The sequence below is a fragment of the Lepeophtheirus salmonis genome, chromosome 3 (assembly GCF_016086655.4).
Source record: "Lepeophtheirus salmonis chromosome 3, UVic_Lsal_1.4, whole genome shotgun sequence".
Classification (NCBI taxonomy): Eukaryota; Metazoa; Arthropoda; class Copepoda; order Siphonostomatoida; family Caligidae; genus Lepeophtheirus; species Lepeophtheirus salmonis.
The window spans coordinates 4,659,101-4,671,415 of NC_052133.2; the positions used below are offsets into that span (position 1 = coordinate 4,659,101).

The 12,315-nt window shown below is 31.7% G+C and overlaps 1 protein-coding gene across 1 annotated transcript; it reads left to right on the plus strand.

Moving 5' to 3' along the window:
- The first annotated feature begins 306 nt into the window (after positions 1-306).
- Positions 307-2,570, plus strand: LOC121114365 (asparagine synthetase domain-containing protein 1). Its single transcript, XM_040708313.2, has 2 exons — positions 307-1,604; positions 2,130-2,570. Exons 1-2 carry the CDS (start codon positions 362-364, stop codon positions 2,504-2,506), a joined length of 1,620 nt encoding a protein of 539 aa, XP_040564247.1. The 5' UTR covers positions 307-361; the 3' UTR covers positions 2,507-2,570.
- Positions 2,571-12,315: the final 9,745 nt, after the last annotated feature.

Below are 12,315 nucleotides of genomic sequence, written 5' to 3' on the forward strand. Positions count from 1 at the left end.
TATAATTTATTACACAGTACAGTAGATATTACCTTGCAATGCCAGATTGAAGGTCTCGTCTTCTTCTTTTATGAATTTATAATTTTATAAAAAATTGTAAATCTCACAAAACCTCATTCACTTATAATAGCCTATATGCTAACTTTATAAAAGGTAGAATTTGCAATTAGGAACCCCCTCTTCTTCCTCAAATAAGTACATACGAGCAGTAGTACAGACAGCCTATCAGAGTTCGTAATTTGGATACACTGATGTAACATTGCATGCATTTAATAAGAGTTCGCTCTTTAACAAATAAATCATGACGTCATCTTACGTCATAGTTCAATGACGTTGAAGAATAATAAAAAAATCTCGCATCATGTGCGGTATTCTTTTGATAGTAGAGTCTTATAGGGATGTCCATGATGAGTATGGTTCCATTCTGGAGAGGATTCGACGTCGTGGACCGGATTTCTTCAAAATACATTCTTTGGACAATGGAATCATTCTTGTGGTGGGAGTTCTCTGGCTTCAAGGCTCTCAAATAACACCTCAGCCTCATAGTAATGATGTTGGGGGCTATTTACTATGGAATGGGGATGCTTATGGAGGTTTGGAGGAGATGAGAAATGGTGATTCTGATACACAAACCATTTCCAGGACATTGGAAAAACTAGAACCCCAGGAATTCTTTGATCAGATACGAGGCCCTTTTGCTTTTTCGTATACTCAGGGCGAGTTCATTTGGTTTGGCAGAGACTATTTTGGGAGACACAGTTTGTTATTTTTTCAGAATGAAGAAGGGCTACTTGCCTTATCTTCAGTAGGAGACGACTCCCATCCTTGGTTACAAGTTCCAACCAAAGGGATTTACCGATACTCTATTATTTACAAGAGACTGACTCTGTTTCCATGGAATGATGCTTCTGTCTCTTCTGAAGCGTCCCCTTTTGGTAATTTACCTCTCGAAATAAGTGATTCAAAGTTATCGTCCCCCATAATAAAACTCTCATTAACCAACGAGCTCTCTTCTTTGCCGTGGATCGCTAATGCCATTGAAGAAAAATGGAGAGATGACGTAGTCATTCTGCAATATATACATAAACATTCTGATCTCATTAAAACATTTGAGCAGGTTGTTAGAGACTCTGTTTTAACACGAGTGGAGCATAAGCCTCCCTTTTGTGGTCATTGTCTTCCATCTCTAACTCCATGCTCTCATTCAAAAATAGGTATTTTATTTAGTGGAGGACTAGATTCATCATATCTTGCTTACATATTACATTCCGTTCTTTCTCCTGAGGAGTCCATTGTTTTATTTAATGTGGCATTTGGAGATGCTGTTGAAAATGTACCTGATCGTATTACAGGGAGAAAGGCTTTAAAAGAATTAGAAAAAGTATGTCCTCAAAGAAATTTTATTTTTGAAGCTATTAATATCAGCAAAGAAGAATTAGTTGCTACACGTCAAATTGAAAAACTTGATGAACTATTATTGCCTTCAGGGACCGTTTTAGATGATTCCATTGGCTGTGCTTTGTGGTTTGCTGCAGGAAAAAGAAATGGGGAGCATATGCCTCGTGTATTACTTATTGGCTCTGGAATTGACGAACAACTCGGGGGTTTGTATCATTTTTTATTCTTCAAATGTTTGCATATTTAACTGTTGTCTATTTTGTTGTAAGTTTATGTAATGTTCAATTTGGATGGGTATGAATTTGTGTTTTGCAATTAGCTAAAAATATAGATATACTGTAATTCACAATACAGTCGGAATATTATAACTAATAAAGGATTAAGCCTTCCAGATAATAATATTTTTTTTTTAAAAAACAAAAAAAAATAAACCCTCATTTTATATAAAGTTATAATTACTTATTCAATTTAAAAACATTTCTTACGTTGTAGATATAGAATATTATGAATATTTAGAAAGTTATGGCTCAATATGAACTAATATTTTTCATGCAATATATTTGAATGCATTATTTTTTTCACATAATAAGAACATATTTCGTATTTCTAATATTTAACACACTCAATGCAAATATTGAAATATTAATTAATTGATGCACACAAAATATTAGATTCAGTTAAAATTATTTGGACGCTCATCTGATGGTTAAATGTCTTTTTTCTCTACAAAGGTTATTCAAGGCACCGTGCAGTTTTTAATCGAGATGGATGGAATGCGTTATTTCATGAAATTAGAATGGAAATTGACCGTATTTCAGAAAGAAATCTTGGAAGGGATAATCGTATCATATCAGACCATGGTGTAGCCTCAAGAATTCCTTTCCTTGACGAAAGGGTTGTCAATTTTTTAAATAGTGTGCCTTTACCCCAAAAAATGGATCTCAGTTTAAGACGTGGACTAGGAGAAAAACTTTTGTTACGTGCAGCTGCTTATGATGCAGGCTTAATATCTATTTCATCTGAGCCAAAAAGAGCTATTCAATTTGGGTCTAGAATCGCTAAGATTGAAAACAAGAAAGAAAAAGGCTCTGATATTGCTGTTAGATAAATGATTTATTTCATTGGATGTATTACATGAAATATAAAAATGATATAAAGCTTTTAAAATTGAATGGGTAATATGTATAGTTTTATTTGATGTTTTGTCTTATATTTTCATTTGTATTGTTAGAATTAAGTTTTAACCGAAGATATGACACTATAAGTGTTGATAAGAATAATTGGTATCCTTATCTTTGTGGCTCAGTATTCTCACTTAGATCCTCTTATTAAGGTTTTTTAGATTGTCTACTGAGTTGGAATCCAAAGATCAGTTAACCGTAAGTATTTCTTTTCAAAATATATCACAAGCTATTTAATCCCATGATATCTACATAAAAACATCTAATTAACATGTATGCGACGTATGAACTCTAAGGATTACCAAGATCTCGGGATTTCGATACTTTTTCGTATGAGATTCCGAAAATGGATGCTTCTTCAAAAATAGTAGTACCCTTAAAATAACTTATGTCCACAGTATTAAGAGCGTAGCATCTTGTAACTTATTAACGGATTTTATCCGTTCACAAGTTATAAGTGATACAATTTATAATGGACATCAAAATGACATTGAAGTGGAATTTGGATGACTTTTTCGTATGTTATGTAAAGATGAAGTGGTAACTTAGACTCGAGTCCATATTTTAAAGACTAGAAAGATAATACCCGGGACTTAGGTGTAATTGAACCACTTAAAAAAATAATTATTGCAATTCCTTCACTGGTTAATAAGTACTTTTTTTCCAATTTATTTATTCCATGCCAAAGCTTGGGAATTTAAGATTTTTGTGATATTATTATTTCTGAAGAGGTCTCCAATGAAGAATAAATCGATTAAATGTATGCTATCCTTTAAAAATCTTCTTTTTATTATGTTAGTTGAGTCAAGTCCGTCTTTTTCAAAGTTAAGTACTTTTTATAGTGGAAATAAGCAGTAAAATATTAGTAACAAATAATATACTGTTTAATAATTGAAGGTTGGCTGTGGCCATTACTTTTTATTAAAGCTTTAGTGAGCGGCGCTCAATTTAGCTCCATTCAAAATTCTTGAGCTAGATTGCTCTCGTTGTTTCGAACAACAAGCGAGAGCGCACTTATTCTTTTAGAAGAGCGATAAAAGCGCTCGAATTTCCTCTCATTTACATAAATTTGTATTATTTTTTCTGTTTCGACCTCTTATGAGATAATATCAAAAAATTTCCGAGATAAAGAATAATTTTAAAGATTAAAAGAATAGACGGGTGAAGTTATGTCTCCAGATGAGCAAGAATCTTTTTTTCCATGCTGCATCTGACTCTGTGCTGTTTCGGTTGACGATTTTGCCTCTCATGTACCTGGTCCCTCTAAGAAGACTCAGATATCGGTTCCCCTAGAGACACTGCTAGCTCCTATATGTGTGGAGGTATCGTTGGAAGACAACTTTTTATTTTTTTGTAAATGAATTTTCCTAACTGATGTACGATTTTCTTATGTTTTTATGTGGTAAATTGACATAAAATCTCAAAATCTCATGCAAACATTATTTCAAAACTTGAGAAACCTTTATATAAGATCAAACTAATTATCGGGCTTAACTAGACGATATTGCGCAAAACCTCGTAAATATATGTCTCCTAAGACAGTGGTTCCCTTTTTTGCGCCCAAGGCACACTTGAACTTGCAATATATTGAATTTAATTGAAATCATAAAGAGTTATTAAATTTAAATACACCTTTACTAGCGAAAGAAATGGTATCCGCTCATTTTTAATTAAGTGGGAGGGTGCTCACAAAATTAGTAACTGAGCTGAAGCACGCTAAGGATTTCTTGAGTGGACTAATACTCTGTTTTTGATTTACTATAATTACTAATACTGAACTTAAAAAAAAGCATCAAGATCAGAAAAATAAATAATTATTGACTTGAAATGTCTGCATTCTTTTTACCACAATAATTTTACATTGAACCACTACAGTTTTGTACTTATATAATGTTAATTAATGAATATAAAATATTTTTATGCAAGAGAACACTCAGTAATTTACCTATATGATATATAGGTATAGTATATAAACAATACCTATTTATCATAATATTATTTTAAATTGAATTGAAATTTACAATGTGATATATCAATAAATTTAATATCGTTTTTTGGTCAAATGTTCCAAAAAGTCCTTCGGCAAGATATTTGTTCGGCAAACTGTCCTTCGGTGAAATGTACTGCGGCAAAAATGTTTCGGCAAAAAGTCCGCTCACAATATATATTCACTATTTTATTATTTCTATGAAGAAGTTTTGGCTATCGTATAAAAATAAAACTGTACAGCTGCGCTAATATTATAATACAGTATCGAATAAAATACTATTTTGGATTTTAATATTATGAAATGTATAGATTATATGTTATAAATTTCAAAAATTCCAAAGAACTATAGCAGTTTGTATGATTGACTTATTTGGCTAACCACCAGATTATTTCAGGCCTTTTTTGTGCGTTTTCTTTTTGGAGGAAAGGTTGCATGATACAATAAAGGCAACAGCGTGTCTTACACATGAAAAACAGAGAGTAGACATTTGGTGAATTATCTATAATATTAAAACATATTTCGTCTGTTTGTCCACACTTAGTTGCTCTAGGCAATGCCGTGTACTACCACTGGTACATACAAAAATTCAAAAACAAATTATATACATTTATTCCTCTCAAGTCTTTAATTTATATTGACTTTTACATCTGACATACGAGTGTGGTTTGAAAAGTTTCCAACCTCAGCTTAAAATGGCAGCACACGTAAATAAAAGCTATTCATATCTATCTAGTATCTGTGGAAAGTTACTGACCAAAGTTTCAGCCATTTTGGACGTGTAGTTGTAATGTAATAGTCGTTTGAGTGAATTGATTTGTTGTTTTTGTGAAAATGGACAAAATCGAGTATCCCTCTTTTGATGCAGTTTAGGGGCAATAAATCTGAGTTTTGGGGCTGATTAATTACTCTTGATGAAACTTGGAGGTACCATTATACTCTCGAAACAAAAATATAGTCCAAAGAATGGACTCTAAAGATTTTCGTCAAATGTTCGTAGGATTCACCTTTGTGAACAATTATTTTGCAGAAAAAACACCCAGTACTATTTGGACGGGTTACAGAGATGGAAGCATCGCTGGAAGGATTGTGTAGAGTTACAAGGAGGCTATGTTGAAGAATGAAACAAAAAATCAGAAGAAATGTCTTGTATCTATGTTAAGTTGGAAACTTTTCAGACCATCCTCATACATGTATATAATTACATTCAATTTTATATAAAACTATACATATATTTTTTGACTACCCTTAATAATTTTAAATACTCTGAATTTGAATTCAACAATTCCCATTTTGAGTTTAAGCTGTTTCGACTACGACACGCTAACATTTAATATGTCTGTTATTGTATATACACATTAGATTAGTGCGTAGTTTACCTACAAATTACGTTTAAATATCACTCATAAAATTCCCTAATTTATTTTTATTGTACTTCGCAACCTTTCCTCCGAAAACAAACATAAAATATGGTCTGATTTAATTTGTAAAAATAGACAAGATATTATATTTCGATTTTCCATCAGTCCACATTCTAAATATTAAAATTGCGTGGTCCTTTAATTTTAAAAATTTGACCCTAATGCTTGTTTGCGTTTACAAATAAGAACAACTGGGTGTTTACCTTTTGAACACCTTATTTACCAGGTTTCTATGATAAATATTAACGAAAATGAAGAAAAAAAGGGCAAGAAGTGACTAGTTTAGTCCGTGCCGGATTTAGCAACTTTGATATTGTAAAGACCCTTAATGTCTACAATACCACCGTCTTGAGGGTGAGTGTTAAAGTCAACAATGGTGAAAACATCAGTGATCGTCATAGAAGTGGAAGGCCCATCAAATTCAAGCCTGAAACGGCAAAAAAGCTTTTTTGAAAATCCGAAGATGACAATGACAGACTTTGCAAAGAAGTCGTATGTGAACCGTTCCACGGCATCCAATACTGTAAAAAAGCTGATGGTAAATCTCTCCGACATATTGAACGACCCTTACTTACTCAAAAACAACAACAATAGCGATTTGATTTGTGCAAAAAGCTTTAAAATGACCTGAAATATCACGGAAACCGAATTTTATTCTTCCTGGACGAGAAGACATTAGTAGTGGATCCCGTGTACGATAGACAAAATTATTGGTTTGTATGTTTTGGAGAAGTGAACTGCAACCTTCGTGAAGTGTCCACTACCAAACATCCGGCCTCAATAATGGTAATCGGTATTTTTGTGACCTTTGAAGGTGACAAAATGAAGCCAATTTGGCTCCCCGTTGGATACAGATTGACAAGCAAGGATTACTTGATTACTTTGCAAACAAATTTCTTGCCTATGTTCGCAAGATCACAAAGTAATCAAAGAAAGTCAATTATTGGTTTCAACAGGACGGGGCTCCTGCACATACAGCAAAAATCGTGTAGTATTGGATGGGTAAAAAATATAGTTCTGGCCGAATTATTTCTGGCCACCGCAGAGCCCCAACCTGAATCGTCTTCATTAAAACATCTACTGGCGAATTGAAAGCAAGGCCTGCAGACAACGTCACAGCAGTACTGAGTGGCTAAAGCGATCGGTTGAGAAAGAGTGGCGATCAATGTCGAAGCACTATGTTGTCAACGTGTGCAAAGTGTTCCGGGGTCGCATGGAGTGTGTGATTGAGGCCGAAGGTACTCAAATTCATAAATAATGTTCTCTAATCATAATAAACAAGTTTGAATAAAAAAATATTCTTTAGAATCTCATTTCAAGGTGTAATTAGTTGTTCAACGATCATTATGTTCCAAGACTTTCTGATATACAAAGTAATTTATTGATTTAAGTTTAGGGCCTGTATAAGTAACACAATTTTAATGTTTTTATATTTATGTCCAAAAAAACCAATAACCATAAACTTCAGGCAATTTAAACATTTTATCATAATTAAAAAATGAGTTAATATGATGTAGTCTTCCTGCAAAGGGTTATATCGTTCATTCTACATTCCATATCCCTTGGTTGGCAGCTGCCGTTTTAGACCTAAATAATTATGAGTTGCTTAAATGCATATTTGCTAATTAACGATAACATCTTTTTTAATCAATGCAATTAAAACATGTTTTGGAGTTATTTCCCACTACAATGTATATTTGTATCTTTGCTGAAAGTAAGTCATTTTTGAGTGTAGATACCTAATATAAGAAATAAAAATACAATATGGCATGAGCAAACTAAAAAATATATATATTATCCGCAAGGATAACAGTCTGTAGATTGTTTTGTTTTTTAAATAGCGCATGCTCAGAAGAATTTGAACATCGCCATCCACGTGGGAAGTATAAGTATATGTTATTTTTTATTAAATAATATTAGCATTCATGGAGTTTTATTATTTTACCACAAGACAGCGCCACTTTCTCCAGCTTTGCCTACAAATGAATATAAGTAAACAACAATCATATCCCCTTGAGCGTGCGTGTCATACTTAAAAAAGAAAAAAAAGAAGAAAATATTTTTATAAAATTGTATGTAATCGTTACGTAAAAATGAATTAAATCAAGCAGGCGTTTAATTCAACTCATATATAAAATTTAAAAAAAATCAATGTGACTTTAGATGAGGTTTAGGAAGCAACTAAAAAGTACTCTTTGTTTAATAAAATCATATTAAATTTGTTTTCTCAAGCTGTTATTGTTATTCATTTATTCTTGAGGAGATAAAATCTAAGAATTGAGTAATTACACGCGACTATGCTCATGAAAAATGGTGAGTAATATTCAAGGTTTGTTGGGAAGTTAATTTCCATATTATTAAAGTAAAGTTTGGTAGTTTTCTACACCTAAAATATCAGACCAATCCCGGGTACTACCGCACGTCAAAAATAAAATTTCATCAATAGATTGGACTAATTTTTATTAGGATAAATAAGTGAAAAGAAGGTGGAGGGGTTTTAAAATTGCGAACACAATCGATAATCAAGTACGTACATTCTGTATACCAAATGCAAACATGGGGAGGGGTGCTAAGAATCCCAAAAACTTAGGTACATGCCTCCAGTATTAATGTTATCTTTAATTTTTCAATTTGTCTCGTCAAGTTTCGTCCAGTCTTCATTTCGTTCATAGAGGATTGTTTAGTTTTAATATTGTCTTCGTCTTAAAAAAAACTTCGTTGATGAATGTATTTCGATATGTAATGTCTACAAAAATTGATGCAAACAGATATATTTAGCCAATATAACTATAAAGTCATTATTCATGTTCTATGCAATTGCAATTTCTTCGCCGTATAACATATAATTTAATTTGTTATAGCTCCAGACACATTAATTACCATCTATTAATTGTGCAATCACATAATTTTGATTTGTTAATATTACTTATTTACGAGAAAAAAGAGATGCACTCATAAATAAATATATGATGCATATGTCAAAGAATACAAACGAATTAATAATTTTTATCAAAAAATTTAAAAAAAATGATCTCATTATTATTTATCAAATGAAATTTGAATATTTGGATTATATGTATACTTATCAATTGTCACAAATATACTATATTCTTCCTAATAACACGACTATAATACGGCTTCATAACCTCACTTATATGAAAAAAAATTATAAATTTGTTGTGAACTGTAGATTTTCTACTTCTTGTCCTATAGCATTTTTTCCCAGCGACTAAAACCCACATTTATAATTGTTATTAAAACTATAAAACACAACAATGACAATTAAAATTTTCAGCTGCAATAAGTTTGGCCTTTATATCCTTTTTTTTTTAATCACTTTTTTAGAGTATAATTTTGATTCAGAGCCATATGGAGAAAATGTATTCTATATTGTCTTGTAGTGGAGGCTGATGCATTAAAATCATCAAGATCTGACCTCCTGTCTTCAACACTGTGGGCATCATAGTTTTAGACTGGTTGTCAGAGAGTGACAACCGATTTGCAGTTCTACAAATCTCTTTGATAGTGAAAACTGATCGTGGAAAGTGTAACGTGTTGTACTTGGTTTTGATGAACATCCTGGTGTTGTCTCAGTTTATTCTGAGCCTTGATTGTTCTCTCAGTCTTCATCACTTGAAATTTATTTAACTTTTGATGCTACATCATTCACTTATGATAAATTGTACCTTCTCATTGTTCTCTCAAGCTGTTCTCCAACTAGACTTCTTCTCAGATACTTTTTCATTACTCGACATGTGTGCCATAGTGTTGATCATATACTTTATTAGAAAATGTGTGCATTCTCATTTAAATATTTATTTATGTCTTCTCATTATAACACATGGGTTTAACAAAGAAGAGACGTTTTTTTCGTTTAAAATTGGCTTTTTTAGTTTATTATTATTATTATTTTTTATTTATTTTTCATTCGCTTTATATAGCAGATTCCCCATAACCCTTATCAAGCCATTGCTTAGCTTAAACAGTACTTTTTCCAACCAAGAAGCAGTTTAAAATTAAAATTCGAAATGTTTTTTGATCCATTGTTTTGGAAATAACAAAATTAGCGTCACACTTAGCCCAATAACTCACAAAATAGGGAACAGATTGTAATGAAATATGGACATCTTTCTTTTGAAGGTTGATACTATCTAAAAATGAAGTCCATAATAAAAAAATAAGGCCATCTATGAGTGAAGTCCATAACTTTTTAGGCCATGTGTATTGAAAGCATGAAATTCTAGAATTCCATGATTAAAAGCAACATTTTTGAGATACAATTCAAAGTGAGCAAATCCAAAGCAGAACACGCGATAAATACCATAGATCAACAACCATATTCACCTGATTGAGCTCCGTGTGACTTCCCCCAAACTAAATTGCCACTCTGTGTAATCCATTTGAGTCTATTGAATCTATAAACAAAATTCATGGAAGGAGGTAAAGGCCATGTCAAAAAGGGCATATATAAAATATTTGGAGGACTGGAAAAAATGTTAGTACAGGTGTATTGCATCCAATGGAGATTACTTTGAAGGCGACAAAATGAATTTATATGAAATTTGTTTTTTACTTAACAACTCCCGTACTTTTTTGACAGAATGATGTCATCCTTTCCAAGCATAAAAAATATGTATGTTTGTCCATTAAAGATAGTTAAAATATTTTTTTTTTTTTCACATGCAAAAAATGTTATAGCTTTCATTTGGTACCCCTTTCCATACAATAGCACCAAATTCTGGGTAGCTACAATGAAAACAAAGACATAATACCCCGAATTTGGAAGCATTTTTGAAAAATAAAGCTGCATGGCTTTTGCGGCAGGCTTATTCTAGGTTCAAAATCAAAGTTGCATATATATTTAGTTAGTTTAGATCTTGGATAATGGGAATAATATCAGTTTTTGTATCTTTAATGAAAAAAGTCAAATTTGAAGAGGTACATAGCAGTCATGGGACGATTCCGATTCCAATTCTTTAATATTTTAAATAATATTTAAAAAATACCATTTTACTATCAAGGATGTCCACATAATTCTATTTTATTTCGGGGGAGAGGGAGGGTCCTTGGTTTTTGGAAGTTTTTTGCAAAAAAAAATCCAAAAATTACATATTTTGGAAAGACAAAAACAAATATACAACTTGATATTTAAAATCCCCAGGAACTCTATTGATACGGAGGGCCACATTGTCCTGCTTCCCCTTAAAATGAGTCTATAAAATTTAAATGTTAATTGATGGATGGATTCATAAATAATAACTAATAAAATAAGGATTCCTATTCATTAATCGTATTGACCTATTAATTACTCAGAGGAGTGACCAAATAATAATTAATAGGAATTCAATTATAGTGTGGCAACCAATCCCATGACCGGGGACGATTGTCACATTTCAGACAATAATTTTTAACTAAAATCTAACATTCTGTGATAAATATGCATCAAAATGTATGTTTAACTATAAGTAGACAATACTTTTCAGTATTACAAATAATAACCTATCTAGACCTATGGTTTTTATTTTACATATTTTTCACATATAACCATATCCCTCATTCAAATATAATTACTTGTAATAATACCGAATATTAAGCGTTACTTTGTTATAAAATTAAAATACACTTGCAACATAATTTATCGATGATAATTGCTTATGAGTAATCACTTAATTACTCTCAAGATATACACTTTCAGCCTTCAGGGAGAGAAAATTCTTACAACATTTTTCTTTTAGGGTTAATTACGGTTACAATTTGTCATTATTATGGATACAAGGATTGTGTTAGATCGAAAGTATCAAGGTATTTTTAGGGAAGGGCTCTAATAAGTAAGTATATGTAGACAGTTGATTATTTAAAAAAAAACTGATTATAAAATTCCATTCAGTTTGAAGTTACATTTAAAAAAATAAATATACATATGTTTGGGAAAAGTGTATATATCTTAATTTAGCACAAATACTTATCGTCAACTTTTATAAACAAATTATTCTTATTAATACTTTGGAATTGCACTTAAAGTAGCTTAAAATTTATCTTTACAATAAAAGAATGAGAAATTGATAGAATTTATTTGAAAGACCATATCGGGGTCTTATGACAATTTACTACATAAGAAAATAGTATTCGTCAGTTGGTAAAATTCGTTTACTAAAAAGAAAGCTTTATCTTCCAACGTAATAATCTTCCAATCTACACAAGATTTGTGTCTAAGGGAACTGAAGTCGGAGTCTTCATAGAGTACCCAGCTACATGAGAGGCAAATTCGTCAACCGAAGAAAGGAGAGAGCCACAGATACAACATAGAAAAAAATATTCTACCTTATCT